Source organism: Typopeltis vanoorti, chromosome 1 (genome assembly GCF_054136105.1).
Source record: "Typopeltis vanoorti isolate ZY-2024b chromosome 1, IOZ_Tvanoo_1.0, whole genome shotgun sequence".
In the NCBI taxonomy this organism is placed as follows: domain Eukaryota; kingdom Metazoa; phylum Arthropoda; class Arachnida; order Uropygi; family Thelyphonidae; genus Typopeltis; species Typopeltis vanoorti.
This window is the reverse complement of record NC_143549.1, coordinates 11,469,014-11,493,365: the sequence shown is the minus strand read 5'-3', so window position 1 is coordinate 11,493,365 and position 24,352 is coordinate 11,469,014. Positions and strand designations below refer to the sequence as shown.

Genomic DNA, 24,352 nt, shown 5'->3' with positions numbered 1-24,352 from the left:
TCAAATCACCTTGTGGCAACTTGTTCAGGTAAAATTTATAAGCTCTTTATTACTTCAACCTTGGCATTTGTTTGGGTCTGGCTCCCAATGAGACCTCAATAAAGGTCGAAACCAGTCTGGGTAGTGGCCCTTGCCTTTAATGCATAGCATCATACATCTCTGCAAGGGGATGTGCTTTGCATTAGGGGCAAATACTAAGGAAAGTGATCAGAGCTTACTCCATCTTTACAACGAGTTGCCTCAGACTTGAACTATGTTCAGGCGTAAACTTGACTTACTTGTCTGTTTGCTTACTTGGGAAAAATGATTAAAACCTAGCATATAAAATCGCTAGGTTTTAATCATTTTTTTTAAATGATTAAAAAAGTAAAAAGACCAAGATAAAAAACTTTCTACATAATACAAATAATCTTTGTAGAAACTGATCCATCCAGTTCCACAAACTCATTCTCTTCATTCATAATACTCCTGACATTTGTATAGAGAAAAGCCACTGCCTTGTCATTATTCATACAGTTATTATTAATCTTTGCAGACACCATTTGGGTGTGCAACATAGTATACACCCTTTCATTTCTCAAGCTACTATTCCCACATTAGGCAGTTCCTACTACATTCCATATTAGTTTCCTTGTTTGAACACCCTCAGTTTCCCAGAACACTTTTGTGTTCAAAATGCACCAGGCCATAGTAAACATCTCAGAAAAAGATAAGTGTGTCATTTTGTGTAGTAACTGGAGGCATTAGTTGCATTTTAATAGAATGTTGTTTATTTCTTATTATTTCTGATAGCATACACTGCATAACTATAGGGCTTTGTGGGTTTGTTAGTGAAATTTTTTTAAAAATTATTTTGAATTTTGCCATAAATGAAACATAGTGAGGGTATGAATGAGATCTTCAAGCTGTGCAGTATTATTATTATTTAGGCCTACAAGGAGTCAAAAGACTCATCGCGAGAGATCCTTCCTAGGAAACACAAGTCCATCAAGACTCATCGTGGGAGGTCCCTCCTAGGAAACACAAAGTCTATCATACTATCATACCCCTCTTTAAACTCATTGACCGTTCCGGCTCTCACCACTCTATCATGCAATACATTCCATGTTTCAACTACTCTCCATGTAAAGAAACCACTCCTCACCCTCTTGCTCAGTTTCTTTTCGTAACTTACAGGGATGGACCCTTGTCATCACTCCTTCATGCTGTTCAACCAAATGAAAGAACTCCTCAATGTCAACTCTGTAACCACCTCTCAACAGTGAAAATCTCAATCATATCACCTTTCCTTCTTCTATCCACCAAACTATGCAGTACACATTCCCTCAGCCGATCCTCATAAATAACTTTGTACAGTCCTGAAACTGTCTTTGTTATTTGCCTTTATACCCTTTCCACAGTTAATTTATCCCCTTCAAATTCTGGGGCCCAAATTTGAGAACAATAGTCTAAGCATGGTCTGATCAAGGTCTTATATAATGGAATGATAACTCTTTTATCTCTGCAGGTCAGCACCCTTCTCATTATTGCAGCAATCGATTCTGTTACTTTCACCACCTTTGCCTTGAATTTCAGGTTTTTATCAATCATCAACCCCAGATCTCTTGTTTCCCCTACTTCCTCTAGTGTAGTGCAGCTCCTCCAATAGAGTATACAGCATCCCATCGATGTGTCCCAAACCTCAAGAACTTACATTTTGCTGCATTACCACATCTGCACTATTACTAATAACCCTTCCCAGCTTCACATCATCTGCAAACAGCTGAATATCCCCCACAATCCACTGACAATGTCATTGATATAATGGTTAAACAATAGAGGTCCCAGTACTGAACCCTGTGGGACCCCACTTGTAACCCTCTGCCTCCTTGAAATTGTCCCACCATACACAACTCTCTGATATCTATCGGACAAATGATCCTGAATTCAGTTGACCAACCTGATATCTAGACCCACGTGCTGCAACTTATTAGATTAAATATCAGCTTATCACGTGGCACCCTGTCACATGCCTTCGCTAAGTCCAAGAAAAATGGCAGCATATGCCTTTCCCTCATCTTCTGCTCTTGTAACTTTATTATAATAAGCTAGCAGATTGCTAAAACAAGAGCGCCTCTTCACAAATCCATGTTGACTCTGACAGATAACATTACCCTTGTCTGCCCAATGCTGTATATGGTCCCTCATTAATTTCATCAAGATCGTAACAACTACTGATGACACACAAACTGGCCTATAATTAGAGACTTCCAGTCTGATGCTGCCCTTATGCAATGACACTATCTTATCTTCCTTCCATTCCCTGGCACCTAGTAAGAGTCCACAAGGTCTTCTTTCTACAAGGGAGAATGAATGACTTAACTGATGCTTTGGATATGAAAAATAAATGAGCAATAGAGTTGGTGGTGGTTGAACACAAGGAGAACGTAAGCGCAGATATCAGGAGTTAGTTCAGGAGAGTGAAAGACAACAGTGTGGTAGGAAAGATTCAAAATGTTATCAAGGCATGACAATGACAAGTTGAGACACACAGAGAGAGAGAGAGAATCATGAATGATATGCTGGTATGGTTGTTGCAGAGAAGGGAGTATAGTTTGTTGATGTGTGGCATGTATTTAGAGGAAAACATGGATTTATACAAAAGTGATGAATTGCATTTGAATATCTTTGGTGTAATTCAACTGGAGAGATTGTTGCTAGAAGGAAGTACAATGAGTGATGATAGCAAAAGATTAGACAAAGTAAGAGCTGAAATGCAAGAGCAACAAAGTGGAACAGATGAGACTGAAGTGCTTGTTAATGGAAATAGTAGTGGGAGGGAGAGAGAGAGAGAGAGAGACAAAATGAGAGAACAGGAATGCAAGATGGACTGGGAAACAGGGAGAGCTGAGATGGACAGGGATATATGGAATAAAAAGAGTGGATTTGTAAGCAGCAGTGAATGTTTGTATGGGAATGACCAGCTTAGAAATCGAATGGCCTAGAACAGGGGTGGGGAACCCTTGGCAAGTGTGCCAAACATGGCATGCCAAAGACTTTATTCCGGAAAGCAGCCGAGTGCTCACCTTAAAAAATAATTAAATATATATCAGACATCTTTGCTGAGTTGCACAGGTGCACCTCGCTTTACACGATTAATTGGTTCTATGAAATAATTGCGTAACACGAAATTGCATAAAGGGAGTTGAATTTAGGATGGGTGAGATAGGGATAGAGGTTTCTTCACAAGGATAAAAAAATGAAAATTTTACACCTATGAGCAAAAGAAATTTTAATGAATGAATTATTTAAACTTAACTTCTACGTTCTTGAACGCTGCCATTCACATTTATTGCATGTGAAATTGAAATATCCAGATACAGTACAGTGGCTAGATATTTCAGTTGCAGTATTGCACAAATACGATAAAAGTCTGTCTGGAATATATTGCTGTTATATTACTGTTTTGTTCAGTGCAGTTTCAATTAGTAATTAATATTTTCAACATGCATAAATTACACTATCTGAGGTATTGTCATGTATAGAAACAATATTGAAAAGAAATGAAATGAAAGAGAATAAAAGTCATGCTTTGCTTACCACATGTATAGCATTCTATTCTCACTTTATAATTGAAACAAAGCCCAACAAGTTGATCAGAGTTCAGACATTGCAATCCATTTGTTAAATCACAAGTTACTTTCTGTCCCATTGAGTTATAGCTTGCTGCTGTAGTGTATTCTCTGCATTCTATTCCTACAGGATTGGTACAAACACCTGAAGCCTTAATGATTTCTTCAATAGGCTCTATGTCACCAGTATTAGAAGGTGATGGAACAGAAAGACTGATCCAAGGACCATATTCAGTGCACGTTTCTATAATAAAAGAAAATAACACACTTTAATGTGACTTTATATACAATAAAATACATTCATAAATTTTCATGCCATCGATTCACAAAAAAAAAAAAAAAAAAAAAAAAAAAAAAAAAAAAAAAAAAAATTGCTATTAGTACTGTTGTTGCAGTGGTTCTAACAGGTGCTTAAATGCCCACAACCTTCCAAGCATTCTTGGACTTCTGAACTGTAATTCGAGGATAAGGTGGTTAGCCCTATGCCTTCCAGAAGTGTCCTATGTCTGTAGATGCATGTGTTCACAGGGCTGGTTTGCCTGTTCTGGGGGACAAAAAACCCAAGTTTCCAGCTAGAAAAAACCCACTTACCTCTGCATGAGACCAGTTAACTCAAATTTAGTTGAAATAGACCAGATAAAGGTTCACTTCTTCGACAGGAATCGAACCCGGGTCTTTCCGACCAAAGGGCTTCGTCTCTCTACTGATTGAGCTACGGAGGCTCTTACTACTAATACTAAATTATCTTCTTCTTTATATTACCACAAATCTAGGCCAGATAGCATGTTTCAGCCTAAGCATTGGTTCTATATCACCTGTAGATGCATGTGTTCACAGGGCTGGTTTGCCTGTTCTGGGGGGACAAAAAAACCAACAGATTCAACATGGGGACTAATCAAAAGAAGGCGGTTGGAAAAACAAAGAGACACAGGGACCGAAGAATACAAGAGATTACATAGAGAAATCAGAAGAGCCATCAAGCAGGATAAGGAAAAGTTCTATACTAATAAATGTGAAGAAAGAGAGTTCCAGATGAGAAGGCATAATTATAAAAGGATGTGTTATTTAGTTCATGACTTAAAGCACAAGTTCAAGCCTAAATTGAATGTCATCAAAGACAGGAATGGATCATTACTAACAGAAGAGCTGGAAATCAAAAACAGATGGAAAGAATACTGTGAGGAACTGTACAGCAGAGTGGATAAAGAAAATGTGGAGTCCTCTCACCAAGAAAATTTTGATTTGGAACCTTCTCCACTTAGGCATGAAGTTAAAAGAGCAGTTAAGCAGCTCAACAGCAATAAGGCCCCAGGTGCAGATGAAATCCCAGCAGAGTTAAGGCCACAGGAGATGGAGGGATAAGAGTGTTTCATAGATTGATTATAAGGATATGGGAGATAGGATCATGGCCTAGAGACTGGAAGAAGTCAGTTTTCATACCACTACACAAGAAAGGTGATATGAAGGCATGCAAGAATTATAGAACTATTAGTTTGATATCTCATGCAAGCAAAATTTTATTAAAGATCATGCTAAATAGGATTGAGGCCAAAGTTGAGGCAGAGATGCCAGAGGAACAAGCAGGTTTTAGGAAGGGTAGGGGCACCAGAGATCAGATCATTTGCCTTAGACAGATCATAGAAAAATATAAAGAATTCAGACTCCCTCTGGTAATGTGTTTCTTAGACTACTCTAAAGCTTTTGACTGTGTTGATCATGTGAAACTGTGGGAAGTAATGAAAAGAATGTGTTTTCCTCAACACACTATCAGGTTGATAGCCAACTTGTATAAGGAGCAAGAAGCCACAGTAAGAACAGGTGTTGGATTGACTGACTTCAAGTTGGAAAAGGAGTTAGGCAAGGATGTTTACTTTCTCCTCACTTGTTTAGTATATATGCAGAGGACATCATGCGCGAAGCATTGGATGAGCTCAAGACAGGAATTACGATAGGAGGTAGATTGATCAGTAATCTGAGGTACATTGATGATACAGTACTCCTTTGTAATGACATGGAAGAACTAGGACTAATTCTTGACAAAGTTAACAAGATCAGTAATAACAGAGGACTTCAACTCAATTCTAGCAAGGAAAAACAAACAGAGAAGCTCTTGAGAAACAAATGTATCTTAATGGAGAAAGAATTGAGGAAGTCAGCAAGTTTGAGTACCTGGGATCCATTATTAATGTGAAGAATTGCTGTTCAGAAGATGTCAGAAAAAGGTTAGGAATGGCTAAAACAACAGTCAGAGACCTGTATAAAATCTGGAAGGATGGATCTATCTCCATGGGAACAAAGTTGAGGATTTTGGATGCAGTTGTTTTTCCAACAGCAACTTATGGATGCGAGACTTGGAACCTAAAGAAGTCAGATAAGAAACAGATATCTGCTTTTGAGATGTGGTGTTACAGAAGGCTGTTGAGGATATCATACACTGAAAGGCGTACAAATGATTGGGTGTTAGAAAAGATTAGTAGAACTTTAAGGCTCCTTAAGGATATTGACAGAAGAAAGTTAAAATATTTTGGACACATAGAAAGGATGGAAGGAGGACTTCTAAGAACAGTAATAGAAGGTAAAGTTCCTGGAAAAAGAGGCAGGGGTAGACCATCAATGAGATGGATGGATGGTGTGCGTGGAGTGACTGATCTTTAGAGAGTTGAGGCTGCCAGAAGGGCAAACAACAGGACTACACGGCGCGGCCTGGTGTGGAACATCATTTGAGCATCGGAGTGACCATACGGTACCTGTAGATGCCCAGTGAACACAGACAGACATATCACCTGTGAGAAAAAGTTAACAGGCTCTGCTCTGCTCTGCTCTGATTTTATTATCATCACATGATAATAAGGCCATGAATACATCGTTGGCGTACACTCCACTCTACTCCACTACACACACTCCACCATTTCTCCTGCTACTTTATTCTCAAAATACACACAATGACAGAACTACCATCGATGTCATCTACTGTATCTGTCATATCTGAAACTTTTCTCATAATCCCATCAATGACTACATCAAACATGCTGTTATTATCCACCCACCATGGATATGGCAGACTCATTATGGTAGATTCATTCAACTGACAAAATATTTATTGTATTGAATCTTAAAATCCTTCACACTTCTTACAGGGGGATATTCAGTTGTTTGCGGATGATGCGAAGCTGGGAAGGATTATTAGTAATAGCGCAGATGTGGTAGCCCTGCAAGAGGATTTAAATAAACTAGATAGATGGGCAAATGAATGGGGGTTTCAGTTTAATGCAGCAAAATGTAAGGTCTTGAGGTTTGGGAAACATCGATGGGATGATGCATACTCTATGGGAGGAGTTATACTGGAGGAAGTAGGGGAGACAAGAGATCTGGGGTTGATGATTGATAGAAACCTGAAGTTTAGGGGACATATTGCAAAGGTGGTGAAGGTAACACAGAGGATTGCTGCTATTATGAGAAGGACACTGACCTGCAGAGATAAGAGGGTTATCATTCCGTTGTATAAGTCTCTGATCAGACCACACTTGGACTATTGTTCTCAGATTTGGTCCCCAGGATTTGAAGGGGATAAATTAACTGTGGAAAGGATACAAAGACGGATGACAAAGATGGTTTCAGGACTGTACAAGGATAGTTATGAGGATCGGCTGAGAGAATGTGGAGTGCAAAGTTTGGTGGATAGAAGGAGAGGTGATATGATTGAGTCTTTTAAACTGTTGAGAGGTGGTTACAGGGTTGACACTGGGGAGTTCTTTCGCTTGGTTGATCAGCGGGAAGGAGTGATGACAAGAGGCCATCCCTGGAAGTTGCGAAAGGAAACTGTGAGCAAGAGGGTAAGGAGTGGTTTCTTTGTGTGGAGGGTGGTTGAGCTGTGGAATGCATTGCCTGATGGAGTGGTGGGAGCGAGAACGGTCAGTGAGTTTAAAGAGTGGTATGATAAACTTTGTGTTTCTCAGGGGGGGGACCTCCCCTCGATGAGTCTTGACAGACTTTATGTCTTAGGAAGGACCTCCCTCGATGAGTCTTTTGACTCCTTGGAGGCCTGAATAATAATAATAATAATAATTACAACAACAGAAACATATTCCAGTGATGCACCCGTTTCACATACAATTTTCAATGTAAAAAATCTACTCCTCACATCCTTCTTCACCACAATCTTGTATAACTTCATGGGATAACATATGCTTTTTCCTCTCTCACCTTCTACTCTTTTTATAATCTCATTTGGATTAATCTGATAAAATCCTTAAACTAACTTAAATGTCTCTATCATATTACCTCTTTTCCTCCTATACACTAAACTCTGCAATGCACATTCCTGTAACCTCTCTTCATAGCCTACATTCCCAAGTCCTGCTATAGTCTTAGTCACTCATCCCTGAACTCTCTGCAATGTTTTCACATTGCACTAAAAACCAGCTGACCAAATTTGAGCAAAACAGTCCAAGTGTGGTCTGACCAATGCTTTATACAGATGCACAACTACCTCCTTCGTTTTACATGTCAGTGTATTTCTTGTCATAGTGGCACCACAATGTGCATTCTAAACTACAGTCTACTGTCAACCATTATTCTCAAATCTCGAATCTCACCTATTTCCTGCAGTACAGCAACATCAAGTCAAAAGTCTATTCAAATTTTCCTGAGAATTAACATCGGCAGTGCTACTTATAATTTTCCCCAAATTTGTATCATTAGCAAATTGGGGCATGCGACTGGTTACCCTCCTTTTTTGAGACACTGCTCCAATCTCTGATCCACCTAACAATATACTATCTATTTCCATCTTCTGCAGTTTATACACCAACTTATCTATCAAATGCTTTTGCGCATTCCAAGTATATCACTGTACGAGGGTTGTTTGAAAAGTTTGGTAAATTTCCAATAGACGGCAACACAATTCATTCATTCATACCAGTGTTGGAACATATCATCTTTTCCATGACCCCTGGCAAAATTTTAGCCACATGCGACATGTAGTTCTTAATTGGCAAACATTTAAAATAACTGTGTGTTCACATATTTCATAAAAATGGAGAAAAATAAGTTTCATGCAGTGATAAAACACTTTTATTTGAAGGAGTGGATGGCCGAGCAGATCAGAGCTGAGTTAGATGCGGTTCATGGGGACTTTGCACCAGCATTAAAGACTATTTATTTTTGAATAAATTAGTTTAAATGTGGTCATAAGTTTCATCTAAGAATTAAGTGCTCCAGACACCCGACTGAAGGAAATGATTGGCAAAATCCATACTATCGTTATGGAAGACCACTGAGTGAAAGTGCCTGAGATTGTTGAGATTGTAGGCATCTCAACTGAATGGGTGTATAATATTCTGCATGAAAAATTGCACATGAAAAAGTTGTGTGCACGATGGGTGCTGCAATTGTTGACCGCTGATCAAAAATGCATGCGAAAAGACATTTCAATGCAGTGTTTGGCAATGTTTAATCACAATTGCAGGATTTTTTTTGGTGATTCGTGACTGTAGAAGGAACTTGAATCCACCACTACACACCTTAGTCCAATCAGCAGTCAAAACAGTGGACAATTGCTCAGTTAAAAAGAGCACCGAAAAAAGTGAAGACCGTTTTGTCAACTGGGAAAGTAATGGCTGCTGTTTTTTGGGATTGACAAGGAATTATCATGACAGACTATTTGGAAAAGGGTAAGACAATAGCAGGAGTCTATTATGTGTCATTGTTGGACCGTTTAAAAGAAGAACTGAAGAAAGAAACCAAGATTGGCACACAAAAAAGTGCTTTTTTAAAAGACAATGCACCATCCCACACATTGGCCATCACAATGGCAAAATTGCATGAATTGAGGTTCGAATTGGTTCCACATCGATCACATTCTCCAGACTTCGCCCCGTGTGACTTCTTCTTGTTTCCAAACTTAAAAATTTGGCTCGGTGGGAAAAACATTTTCTTCGAATGAGGATATCATCAAGGCTGTCAATGACTCATTTGCACAATTTGACAAATCCTACTTTTCAGATGGGATGAAAAAAATGGAAGCTCACTGGACCAAATGTGTAGACCTCGATGGAGACTACATTGAGAAATAAAGGTGATTTTTTCCAAAAAAATGTATTTAACTTATACCACTTTTCAAACTTTTTATGATGCAAGTATATGATTACCCTTCATCTACCAAACTCGTGTTCTTATCATAAAATGCAAGTAAATTGCTAAATAAGACTATTTACATTTATGAATATTATTTGTAAATTTACAAATAAATATTTACAATTTACAAATCCACCCTGCACTATTTACTAATTACAATTCCATGCTGTGCTATTTACTATTTATAAATCCATGCTGACCATCATAAAGAATACTGGGTCCAACAATGCAATCTTGTATTCGATTCTAACCAATCTCTCCAACACTTTGCCTACAACTGCATCTATAGATACCAATTGGAATCTTCTCTCCAAGAATCACATGTGGAGTGGTACTGTTTTTCCTTCTTTCCACTCCTTAGGAACCCTATCCACTACGAGACTTTCATAAAATAACCAGGTCAAGAGCATTGATAACTGTTGTGCACTTTCCTTAAAAATATGTGGTAATATGTCATTGATTCCGACATCCTTATTAACATCTAACCCAATCAACACCTGATACATTTCTGATTCTTTCAATTCCAATTCTCCTAACTTTTGTCTCCTTTCTACATGTTGCAAAGCATCATTTAAACCAGTATGATATATGATGATAAAGTGATAACTCAATATTTCCACTATATCCTCTGCAATGGTTACTTTGCTGTCATGACTATCCAGCAGTGTCAGCCTGCCATAATTATTTTTACTGTTTATTGGCATATAGTATATTTCTCTCGAATTAACCTTGGATTAGAAGATTTCTCTTGAATTAACTAGCTAATCTCCTCTGATATTGTACACATTTTTCCTTCTTTACCATGCTCATCATCTTTCTAGTCTGAAGTTTCCTGGAATAGTCAATTTGAATACTAGAGGGATAGGGCAGGTTCAAGGTTTAGAGGTGCAGGAGGAGAGTGTGTTCCACATATTGAGTACTCTGGATGTTAGTAAATGTTAGTAAACAACCTTCAGTTGTTTCGTTAAGAGTGATAACTAATAAAGAATTAGTTATCACCAAAGCGGATAAGGGAAATGCAACTGTAGTACCTAACCAACTATTGATTACAATCCCACCAACTCTCAAATTCGAAAACTTCACAGGCTCCTTAAGAAAGTGACTTCTTGGCCTGTAGAAGTTACCAACAGATTAAAGCCATTTAATTCTATACCCCCCCCCCCCCCGTATTTATGGACTCCCAAAAATACATAAAGAAAATGTGCCATTACGTCCCATAGTTGATGGCATTGATTCCCCCACATATAAATTAGCCAAACATTTGGCCAAAGAGCTCACACACTATACTGGCAACACAACATCATACATAAAAAACTCAGCCCATTTCAAAGCCAGCATAGTAAACCTTACACTCCAACATACTGACATAATGGTCAGCTTTGACGTCTCCTCTTTATTCACAAATGTTGACTGAATGAACCAACCAATAATAAAAGGTATGACAGGAAAAATAGGCGTATGAATGTGAACATGAATAAAATGAAGGATAGAGTGCTGTATGGAGACTCGTTAGTATGAGATGTGTTAGTAGAGGATTTGACAAAATCGTACCAACCTGGTGCAACCTTAAAAGATGTAACTGAGTCTATTAGAGAGCAAAAGGAAAGGGTGAAAGAAATGATTGTTGTGGCAGGTACGAATGATTTGAAAGGAGATAAAATGGAAATGATAGAAGACCTGAATGAATTGTTTGAGGTAGCAAAAGAAAAGAGTGAGAGAGTTAGAATGATTAGTCTTTTGCCACGGTATGACAGTGAAATGTTTAAAAGGAGGGCCATAATTGCGAATGACTTTATGCGTGGGTTATGTATGACGAGTGGTGTGGAAATTGTGGACGTGTGGAGTGAGTTTGATGGGCAAAAGGATCTACATAAGATGGATGGCTTGCATTTGAATGGTTATGGTGTAAGAAGACTTGAGAAAGTGTTGCTGAATGTAGTGGATGTGCAAATTCAGGGAAACTAGATTTGTTAAGGGGGGGGAGTAGATATACAGTCCTTAGGGAGGCAGTTGAATGTAAGAATGAATATAATATGCTAGAGCAAATAAGGACAAAAAACCAGAGTGGGATAGTTAATATAAGGCATCAAGGTAGGGTTGGGGCTAATGGGGATCTTAAATTCATGTACACTAATACTAGGAGTATTAGGAACAAGAAGGAAGAGTTTATGGCCATGGTTGGCACTTCCAGACTACAGGTTATTGGTATTAGTGAAACATGGCTGACTGTAGATGATATAGCTAGTGGGATTGAATGTGATGGGTATATAGTGTGTTCAGGAATGATAGAGAGAATAAAATGGGAGGAGGAGTATTGTTGATGATAGCTGGTGAGCTACAGCCAAGGAGAATAGAAGTTGAATTGCAGGATAGAGAAAAGAGCACATTTGAGGCCATTTGGTGTGAGATTGTGGCTAGCAGAACTAAATATACAATTGGGTGCTGCTATAGACCAGGTGATGGAAAAGATGGTGGTGACAGTATGCACAAGCAAATAGAAGAAATGAGTGGAAGGAGGGTGATTATTATGGGAGATTTCAACTATGGTCGCATTGATTGGAGTGAAGAGAGGACACATGGGAGGAAGGAATTGGATTTTATGCGGTTATTAAGGGATGACTATCTGCGACAGCATGTAATGGAAAATACTAGGGGTCAGAGAGTGCTTGACCTAGTAATTACATCTGAGGATTTGGCTGTAACAAATATGACCACATTGCCACCAATTGGTGAGAGTGATCATAGGGTCTTGATTTGGGAGGTGGCTAAAGGTGTAGAATTTTCAATTAAGACAGGGTACATGTGGAATTATCTGGCTGGAAAGTATGACAAGCTTAGGAGTTTGATTAGCTCAGTGCCGTGGCATGTAAAACTGCAAGGACTAGAAGTTGATAGTGCATGAGAGGTAGTTAAGAAGTGCTTGCATGAAGCAATGGTTGACTGTATACCTAGAGTCCGAATAATAAATTAAGTAGGGGTTAAATGGATGAATAACACCATTAAGCTTGAGCTGCAAAAAAAGAAACAACTATGGAGGGAATTTAAGGAGAAAGGTGACCGGCAGGCACATGAACGGTATAAAATGCAGGCCAGAAGGGTAACGAGTGTGGTAAGAAAAGCAAAAAAGATTACGAAAGAACATTGGCCATGCAGGCTAAAGAGAATCCTAAACAGTTTTTTAGATATGTAGCAAGTAAAAGGAAAAATGTATATGGCAGAATGATTTTAAAGAATGCCGATGGCAGGGAAGTAACTGAATCAGCTGAGATAGCTGAGTTACTGAGTGAGCACTTTGCAAGAATATATCATCTAGGTGGTGGCATTGCAGAAACGAATAAACCAGTAGATTATATGGGAATTGTGGTGAATGAAGTGGAGGTGAGTAGTCTATTGCATAACCTCAATGTCAATACATCTGTGGGACTGGATGGTATACCAGCTCGTGTAGTACGAGAAGCAGCTAAAGAATTGTCAGTACCCTTGACCATTTTGTTTAATTTGAGTCTCGGGTCTTGGTTAGTCCCAAGCAGGTGGAAGGAGGGAAAAATAGTTCCACTGCATAAAGGTGGTTCCAAGACTGCTGTTGTAAATTACCGACCGATTAGCATATCAGGAATCATTGTCAAGGTCTTAGAGAAATTAGTCACGAAAAGAATACAGGATTGCATAGATGAAAATGGGATATTGTATGGGGGACAACATGGTTTTGTGAAGGGTAGATCATGCCTCAGTAACTTGCTCACGTTTTATAACACAGTGATGGCTGAACTGGATAGGGGTAATGGGTTTACAGTGATACTACTGGACCTTGCCAAGGCCTTTCACAGGATACCACATGGAACCCTACTCAGTAAACTGGAGCAGATGGGGATAGATATAGAGTTGGTAAGATGGATAGGAGGGTGGTTGAAGGAGAGCTACCAGAGAGTGGTTTATTCAGGAGTGGAGTCAAAAAGACGGCTTGTGACTAGTGGAGTGCCGCAGGGCTCTGTTCTTGGATCACTGCTTTTCAATTTGTTCATCAATGATATTGGAAAGGATTTGAGAGGAAGTGTTCACTTGTTTGCTGATGATGCAAAGTTGGGTAGAGCAATTGTAAGTGCACAGGATGTCAAAATTTTACAGGATGATTTGGATAGTTTGGAGGACTGGGCTAGGAAAAATGGATGTCAGTTTAATGTGGCAAAGTGTAAGGTTATGCACTTTGGGGTGAAAAGAACAGCAGCAGTATATCACATTGGTGGAACCGTACTCCAGGAGATTGATGAGGCCAGGGATTTGGGAGTGCTGGTGGATAGGGAGTCGAAGTTTAGGGGGCACATTGCAAAAGTGACTAAAACAGCTCACCAAATCACTTGGCTTATGAAAAATACGTTAACATGCAGAGACAAACAAGTTACTGTTCCTCTGTATCGAACCTTGATAAGACCCCATCTGGACTTCTGTGCCAGTTATGGGCACCAGGGTTTCTTCGTGATGGGGAGGAGGTTGAGAGGATCCAGAGGCAAGTTACCAAGATGACAGCAGGTCTGTGGAATGAACCTTATGAGAATAGGTTGAGGATTTGTGGGTTGCAGAAATTGGACGATAGGCGAAGGAGGGATGATATGATTGAGACATTCAAATTACTGAAGGGTTTTTATAAGATTGATCCAGAAGATATTTTTGAAAATATGACTGGTGGTGGGAGGACTAGGGGCCATTCTTGGAAGCTGGGCAAGAGCATGGTTGACAAGGGTGTTAGAGCTAGGTTTTTTACTTGGAGAGTGTTGAATGAGTGGAATAAGCTTCCAGAGTCTGTTGTGGGTGCTACGACCGTGAATGAGTTCAAGGCAAGATATGATAGATACTGTGTGAATGCTGAATAGTTATTCCAGACATGATGTTAGGGCCTCCCTCGATGAGTCTGTCGACTCCTTGGAGTTTCCCGGAACAATAATAATAATAATAATAATAAAAATGTCCCACTCAAGGAAACTTTAAAGCTAATCCAAGCTAAATTTTCTCCCGATATTTCAGCCTTATTTCAGTTCACAATGAACTCAGGCAATTTCATTTGGCAGGGAAAATTCTACAAACAAATAGAGGGGACAGGCATGGGTTCACCACTCTCTCCACCCTTGGCCAATTTATTTATGGAGACCTTTGAAGAAAAAGCCTTAGCCTCAGCCCCACAAAAACCAACCATATGGCTTCGCTACGTTAATGATGTGTTCACTATTTGGCCACATGGCTCTGAAACACTTCTCTCCTTCTTAACACACTTAAACAACCAACACCCCAGAATAAAATTCACCCTGGAAAAAGAGGAAATCAACAGCCTCCCTTTCCTAGACACACTAGTCACCCACCAGCCTAATGGAACCTTGGTTTTCTTGGTTTACAGAAAACCCACCCATACAGGCAGATACATTCACCAACAATCCCACCACCCCCCTCACAACAATATGGAGTAGTGAAAACACTATACAACAGGGCTAAACTAATCTGTTCAAACGACTTGGCCCTAAACACTGAACTAAATCACATCCTCAACACTTTCTCAGCCAATGACTATGACCACCACCCCCCAGAAAAAAATCTACCCCCCCAAAAAACCAACAAACCACAGATCCTCCCCCCCTCCTCCACAACAAGGATTACTCTAAATCCATCAGCATTCCCTATATCCGAGGCACCTCAGAAAAGATTACCAAAATCTTAAAATAACATGACCTGACCTCCTGTTACAAACCTTACAGAAAATTGGCATCCCTTATCTGCTCCACTAAAGACCAACCACTTCCCCTAGACCTACCTGGTGTATACCAGGTCCCTTGCAGTTGTAAACTGTCTTACTTTGGCCAAACAGGCAGGACAGTGAATATCAGAATTTCTGAACACAAGGACTACATCCGTTTTTACAAGTACAGCCATTCTGGTCTTGCAGACCATGCTCTGGATACATGGCACAGAATACGGTGGAAGAAAGCTACAGTAATACACAGTAGCAAATACAAATTCGAAAGGCTATTTATTTACAGCCTCATCGCTAAGAAATTCTCCAAATACTCAACAAATTTGGTTGTATGCAGATGCCCCAAATTTGGGAGGCTTACATCGGCAGACCTTCAGCCCAACGGCCAAGAACACCAACCTAGCCTGCTAGAGGGCACCATCGGGACTTTTAAGAGAACAATAGCTTCATCTCTTCATTCCCGGTTACTGTGTTGTAGTGCCTACATGCACGTGCCTTTTTTTGTAAGTTCCTTTAGAAGATGGCAACGTGACATTGCTGAAATATCGGAAAGTATTTATTAAAGTATAATTTAATTTATATCCTTAACTATGTTGTTCAATTCCTTAAGTGTTTTAATGATGCATAACCAACGTATAAGCTTGTCTACGAGGAAGATATATAAGGAGACAACTGAATAGAAGATGCATGAAGAATATAAGACACAGGCCAGAAGAGTGACTAGTATGGTAAGGAAGGTGAAACTGGAATATGAGAGGAGATTGAACCTAAGATCCAAAGAAAATCCTAGGGAATTTTTTAGCTACATGGCCAGTAGGAGGAGATATGCCTGTGTGATATTGCAGGATAAAAATGGGAAATGAGTGACTGATGTAGAGGACATAGTGGAATTCTTCAATGAACACTTTATTGGAGTATTTCATCCTGGAGAAGTTGGTTTTAATAATAGAGGGATAGGGCAGGTTCGAGGAATAGAGGTACAGGAGGAGAGTGTATTTCAAATACTGAGTACTCTGGATGACAGTAAAGCTGTGAGACTGTATGGTATTTGACCACAAGTTTTGAGAGAATGTGCTAGGGAACTGACAGTGCCTTTGACCTGGCTTTTCAATGAAAGTCTGGTTGTGGGAAAGGTGCCTATTGAATGGAAGGAAGGTAAGATAGTGCCACTACATAAGGGTGCTAGCACACTGGAAGAGTCTAATTATAGGTCAGTTAAGATCTTGGAGAAAGCAATGAGGGACCATATACAGAATTGGGCAGATGAGGGGGGAATTATCCTTGAGAGTCAACATGGATTTGTGAAGGTGCGCTCTTGTTTTAACAATGTGCTAGCCTTTTATAATAAAGTTACAAGATCATTAGATGAGGGAAAGACATATATTGCCATTTTTCCTAGACTTAGCAAAGGCATTTGACAGGGTGCCACATGATAATCTGATATTCAAGTTGCAGCACATGGGTCTGGATGTCAGATTGGTCAACTGGATTCAGGATTGGCTGTCTGATAGGTATCAGAAAGTTGTGTATGATGGAGCAATATCAAAGAGGCAGAAGGTTACAAGTGGGGATCCACAGGGCTCAGTACTGGGACCTATATTGTTAAATCTTTATATCAATGACACTGGCCGCAGATTGCAAGGGTATATTAGGTTGTTTGCATATGATGCGAAGCTGGTTAGAGTTATTTGTAATAGTGCAGATGTGGTAGCCCTGCAAGAGGATTTGAATAAGCTAGATTGATGAGCAAATGAATGGGGATATCAGTTTAATGCAGCAAAATGTAAGGTCTTGAGGTTTGGGACACATAGATGGGATGCTGCATACTCTATAGGAGGAGTTAAACTGGAGGAAGTAGGAGAGACAAGAGATCTCGGGTTGATGATTGATAGAAACATGAAATTTAGGGGACATATTGCAAAGGTGGTGAAGGTAACGCAGAGGATTGCTGCAATAATGAGAAGGACACTGACCTGCAGAGATAAAAAGGTTATCATTCCATTTTATAAGTCTCCGATCAGACCACACTTAGACTATTGTTCTCAGATCTGGTCCCCAGGATTTGAAGGGAATAAATTAACTGTGGAATGGGTACAAAGGCAGATAACAAAGATAGATTCAGGACTGTACCATATTAGTTATGAGGATCGGCTGAAGGAATGTGGACTGCAGAGTTTGGTGGATAGAAGAAAGAGAGGTGATGTGATTGAGACTTTTAAACTGTTCAAAGGCAGTTACAGGGTAGTGGGGAGTTCTTTCGCTTGGTTGAACAGCAGGAAGGAGTCATAAAAAGAGGCCATCCATGGAAGTTACAAAAGGAAGCTGTTTGCAAGAGGGTGAGGAGTGGTTTCTTTGCATGGAGAGTGGTTGAATCATGGAATGCATTGCCTGATGGAGGGTTAGAGAGAGAGAACGGTCAATGAGCTTAAGGAGTGGTATGATAGACTTTGTGTTTCTCAGTGGAGGACCTCCCCTCGATGAGTCTTGATAGACTTTGTGTTTCTTAGGAAGGACCTTCTACAATGAGTTTTTTGACTCTATGAAGGCCTGAATAATAATAATAATAATAATAATAATAATAAAAAGAAGACTTGAATAAATTGAATGATTGGGAATGGGGATGCGAGTTCAATGCTGCAAAATGTAAGGTTTTAAAATTTTGAAAACAAAATGGGATGCAGAATTTATGCTTGGTGAGAATATATTGTGGATGGTGGAGGAAATAAGAGATTTGGGGGTGAAAGTGGATAAGGATCTGAAATTTAGGGTGCACATAGCCAAAATATTAAAGACAACACAAAGACTTCTGGGAATATTGTAGATGACTCTGATTTGTAGAGGTAAGGAGATTCTTATTCCATTGTATAAGGCTTTGATTAGGCCACACATGGACTATTGTGCCCAGATTTGGTCACCTGGTTTTCAGAAGGATGAAGAGATGTTGGAGAGGGTTCAGAGGCGACTGACTAAAGTAGTTTCTGACCTCTGGAATGTCGAGTATAAGGAAAGATTGAGAAGAATCAACTTGCAGAGTCTGGTGGACAGGAGGAGGTTGGGAGATATGATAGAGACCTACAAATTATTAAGGGGTTGTAATAGGATCAATGCTAGAGAGGTTCTACAGAAAATAGTGGGAGATCAGGGGAGAACCATTGGTCATCCCTGGAAGCTGTATAAGGAAGATGTGAGTAGGGGATTGAGAGGTAGGTTTTTTCATGCAGAGTTGTGAGTGATTGGAATGCCTTGCCTGAGAGTGTCGTGTCCGCAAGGAGTTTGAATGTGTTTAAGACACGGTATGATGAGATAAAAGGACCTCCTAGATGAGTCTTTGACTCCATGGGATCATTGGTAAAATAATAATTATTATTATTATTACCGAAGACCCCCATGGAATCAAAGACTCATCTAGGAGGTCACACACACACACACACACACACACACACACACACACACACACACACACACACACACACACACACACACACACACACACACACACACACACACACACACACACACACACACACACAGCTCATCATACCGTGTCTTAAACAAACTCAAACTCCTTGCAGACACCTCTCAAGCAAGGCATTCAATCATTTACAACTCTGCATGAAAAAACCTACTTCTCACTCCCCTACTCACACACTCTTTATACAATTTCCAGGGATGACCTCTGGTTCTTCCCCGATCTCCCTCTTTTTTCTGTAGAACTTCTCCAGCATTGATCCTATAACAACCCCTTACTAACTTGTAGGTCTCTATCATATCTCCCCTCTTCCTCCTGTCCATCAGACTCTGAAAATTACATCTTCTCAATCTTTCCTCATACTAGACATTCTAGAGGTTAGAAACTACCTTAGTCAGTCACCTTTGGACCTTTTCGAACATCTCTTCATCCTTCTGAAAACCAGGTGACCAAATCTGGGTACAATAGTCAATGTGTGGCTTAATCAAAGCCTTATACAAAGGAACAATAACCATCCTACTTCTACAAGTTGGTGTCCTCCAAATCATTCCCAGAAGCCTTTGTGTCGTCTTCATAATTTTGGCTATGTCATCTAAATTTCAAATCCTTATCTGCTATCACCCTCAGAGCTCTTATTTCGTCCACAATAATAATAATTCTTGCATTTATGTTACCTCCTATTGGTATAAAATCATTTGTGTTTATTTTGTCTAATAGCCTGTAATGACATATAATCTTTCAATTCATTATTATTATTATTATTATTAAGAGAGACCTCAGGGAGTCAGTAACTAATCAAGTGAAGCCACACTATTCTATAGTATGGCCTCCCTTGATGAGTGACCAGTTGTCATACCTTTGTATCCAGATTTGATTAAAACTTTGATTCGTTACAACCTTGTATATTTTCTTTCCAATTTTTTTTATCCATTTTATTATTCTTGATTTTGTTCTCTCTTCTCTTCCAACTTCACATTATATATTTTTTTGTTTCAGTGATTATTGCTAAATCAACTTTTGCCATTTTTAGTTCAACATCTAGTTCTTCTTCTTTGTGTGTTATACTCTGAACCTTCTAGGTAACTACTCTCAAACCAAGAGCATAATTTATGGTATAACCCAAGTGAAAAATCTTCCAACCACACACACACACACACACACACACACGTGCATATGTATCTGTGTGTGTGTGTGTATATATATATATATATATATATATATAGAGAGAGAGAGAGAGAGAGAGAGAGAGAGCATATCTGCTCTCCAGCCAAAAGGCTGCAGGTTAGAATCCAACCATGAGCGTGGATGATTGTGATTGTCTGTGGAAAAACTAGTAGTAGTGGTCAGCAGTAGATAGTGTTGATGTAGTTGCAGTTAGTTGTAGTTGGTGGATTGAGTGGTAGAGAGAGCTGTAGAGCAGGTGCCCTACCTCGATGAGTCTATGGACTCCCTGGAGGTGTCAAATAATAATAATAATATGCCATAAATACATTCAAATTCTGTGCAGATATACTCTCTAAGGCATCGGTGGTATGCATATCTCCAGGTATACATGCTCCATTCAGGAGTACACAAAAAATAATCAGTGATGGTGGAAAAACAAGTAAAGTAAACAAAATGCATGGAACAATAAATGTCAGTATTTAAAAATAGCTATTTTAAAAACAAGGGAAAAAATTACAGAAATGGGTTTAAAAGGGGTACACAAGTTTAAAAAGGTTGGGAACCACTGCTCTAAGGCAATACTTCAATCATTCACCACTCTCCAAGTAAAAACCTGCTTCCCAATCCTTTGCTCACACCATCTTTAAAGAGATTCTAGTGAAGCTCTTGTTCTCCCCCCCCCCCCAATCTCCTACCATTTTATGAAAAACCTCATCAATATCAATCCTCTAACAAATGCTTACCAACTTAAATATCTCTATCATATCATCCCTCACTTCTGGATCCTTTCCAATATCTCCTTCCTTTTGAAAACCAGGTGATGACCAAATCTCTGCACCATAGTCTATATGTGCTGAATCCAGGCCTTATATAGTGGAACCATTATCTCTTGACTTCTAGAAGTCAGTGTCTGCCACATTATTGACAGATATATTATTATCCTAAGATCCCATGGAATCAATGACTCATCTAGGAGGTCCCTTTGTAATACATATAGCTAATCATGCTTTGCCTTAAACACATTCAAATTTTCTGAAGGCACCACACTCTCAGGCAAGGCATTCCAATTATTCACAACGTGGCTTGCCAAAAACCTGCTTCTCAATCCCTGTTCACCTTATACAGCTTCCAGGGATGTCTTCTTAATCTCCTGTAATCTCCTGCCATTTTATGAAAAACCTCTTCAACATTGGTCCTACATCAACTCCTTATCAACTTATACATCTCTATCATATCATTAATCCTCATCCTATCCACTAGACTCCGTAAATTGTACCTTCTCAACCTTTCTTATATTAGTGTGGATAGGACCGTTTCTACATTTTGCAGAGCCATGTGCAAAATAGAAAAGTGGGGCCCCTGAAAGTTGGTAACTTTTATGGAAATTTTAAATGGAAGAATACCTTGTTAATTAATTAATTAAATCAAATATAAAAAATATTTATGCACATAAATAAACTATGCTCTTTAACATCAATTTAAGTAAAGGGAAAAAATTAGTTAAAAATAAATGTGTTTGTATATCACATGATATATTGTTTTATTATGTAAGTACACATTATCATATAAATATGCCAGAACAATGATTTATTTAATAATATAAATAATAATATAAAAATATGAAAAAAATATCCATTTTTACTATAAAGAATGAAATATATGTATAACAACTTATAAGACTTAAAAGAAATCTTACTATATTAAATTTTATTTAACTTAATGTGCTTATCAATAAAATCATTTATGACACGATCAAAATTCAAATTTTTTTGCAATTTCATGCTCTATAGATATTATTGACAGGGACAAACGTTCTTGAGACATAGAAGATCGCAAATAGGTTTTTATTAATTCTAATTTGGAAAATGACCTTTCTGCTGATGCGACTGTCACTGGACTGGTCAATAATATTTTAAATGTCGTAGTAATATTTGGATAAATATCTGACAAATTATTTGCAATTATGAATTTTAAAATATTAATGGCGCATCTTCTGGAACAATATTTCTAAAAAAAATTTAGGGGACACATCGCCAAAATTGTGAGGACAACACAAAGACTTCTGGGAATGATACGGAGGACACTGACGTGTAGAAGTAGGGAGATTCTTGTTCCATTGTATAAGGCTTTGATTAGGCCACACATGGACTATTGTGCCCAGATTTGGTCACCTTGTTTTCATAAGGATGAAGAGAGGTTGGAAAGGGTCCAAAGGCAACTGACTAAGGTAGTTTCTGACCTCTGGAATGTCGAGTATGAGGAAAGATTGAAGGGATGTAATTTGCAGAGTCTAGTGGACAGGAGGAAGAGGAGAGATATGATAGAGACCTATAAGTTGGTAAGGGGTTGTTATAGGATCAATGCTGGAGAAGTTCTACAGAAAATAGTGGAGATCAGGGGAGAACCAGAGGTCATCCCTGGAAACTGTATAAAGAGGGTGTAAGTAGGGGAGTGAGAGGCAGGTTTTTTTTGTGCAGAGTTGTGAGTGATTGGAATGCCTTGCCTGAGAGTGTCGTGTCTGCAAGGAGTTTGAATGTGTTTAAGACACGGTATGATGAGATGTGTATGAGATAAAAGGACCTCCTAGATGAGTCTTTGACTCCATGAGGTCTTGTTTAATAATAATAATAATAATAATAAATTGTAAAATTCAGATTCTTCAATATCTGTATTTAATTTTTGATATAGTTGTTTGCAGCAAAATTTAAATTCATTTTTTTCATTTTTCTTATTAATTTCATATCATAAAGAAATTTAAATGATTTTTCATGAATTTCATACAATTCAAATTTTTTTTTTGACAGATTGCAGAGCAGTATCTAAAATTACAAAAAAGAAATTTATCCTAAAATTGTCTTTGTTATCACCTATGTGTGATTCATCAGGCGTTTCATAATCAAAAAATACTTTTCTTCAATGTACTCAACTTTCTTTAAATTTAATTTCTATTTCTAATAGATTTGACAGTTCTTTAGCAATCTCAAAACAGCTATCAAATCCTGATATTCTCTGCTCTTCAAAGTACTGCACTAACTCTTTAACATGCTTAGTTGCTACTTCTGGGAATTTTTGCATTTTGCAATACTTTACTTTACTTACTAAATTAACTTCTGACAAAAGCTAATTACCAAATTACAAGGCTTAGTATAAAGTCAAATGAATCTATTTATAGGCATCAGATAATACTATCAAATCTATTTGATAGTATTATCTGATGCAGTTTTAAATAATTCTTTTAGTGCATTTAAAAATTCTGGAATTTGAAAACATACAGATCTAACTGATTCTATTTAACATTCCCATCTTGTATCACATAACGGTTTTGGAGTTAACTGTTTAACAAATTTCTTTAATATGTCCCAACGTGAAGTTGAGGCAGCAAATAATGTATATATTTTTGTATAAAATTAAAAAAATTTATTGCTATAATTGATGATTTTGCGACCTCCCCTAAAATTAAATTTAAATTATGACAAGCACAAGGAGCATAAAATGCTTTTCAATTTCATTTAAAATGTAAGCACGAACTCCCTTATATACTCCTCTCATATTCGCTTCGTTATCATACCATTGCCCTCTACAATCTGACAATCTGAATAAATTAAATCTTAAATTAAATTTAAGATTTAATTTATTCAAAAGTGATTTTATATTTTCATATATACCTTTACCAGTAGTGTTCACGGATTTCAATATCTGCAAAAATCTAAAAATTACTGAAATCTGCTCCAGATGACTAACATCAGGAGTACAATCAAGAATTATTGAATGGTACTTTGCCTGTCGTATCATATTTACAATGTTTTGTTGAATTTTGGTTCCCACATCAACAATTAATTCATTTTGCACAATGGGTGATAGATACGAATTTTGTTTCTTACCTATAATTTTTTTTTTCCTGAACATTGCATTAAATGATCTTTTAAAAGTGGATCAAATTCTGCAATTAATTCTATGAATCCAAAAAATATTACCATTATGGGCTGTGTACAAAGTATCAAAATTACCTCTAAAAGCTAAATTATGTTTGGATAAATAAAGAATTGCTGCCACTATTCGTCTTAAAACATTTCTTAACTGTTCTGATTCAACTTTTATGACATTTTGATTTGTCTGATCAATTGTGTTGTGATTTTTTTAATTACATTCCATTTGTGTCCATGAATACATGCATTTCATGTGCACTGGATTTCGTTCGTGCGACTTTAATCTTTCACTTACATATTGCCAGTCGAA

At 38.2% G+C, this 24,352-nt stretch overlaps 1 protein-coding gene across 4 annotated transcripts in view; it reads right to left on the bottom strand.

The window, feature by feature from the left end:
• LOC150109786 (uncharacterized) overlaps window positions 1-24,352 on the bottom strand; it is a 1,408,745-nt gene that overhangs the window by 665,419 nt on the left and 718,974 nt on the right. For all 4 annotated transcript variants that reach the window (XM_090396626.1, XM_090396635.1, XM_090396653.1 and 1 more), the window contains one exon: window positions 3,580-3,855. In XM_090396626.1, coding sequence (XP_090252752.1) covers window positions 3,580-3,855 — 276 coding nt within the window. The remainder of the gene's footprint in view (window positions 1-3,579; window positions 3,856-24,352) is intronic.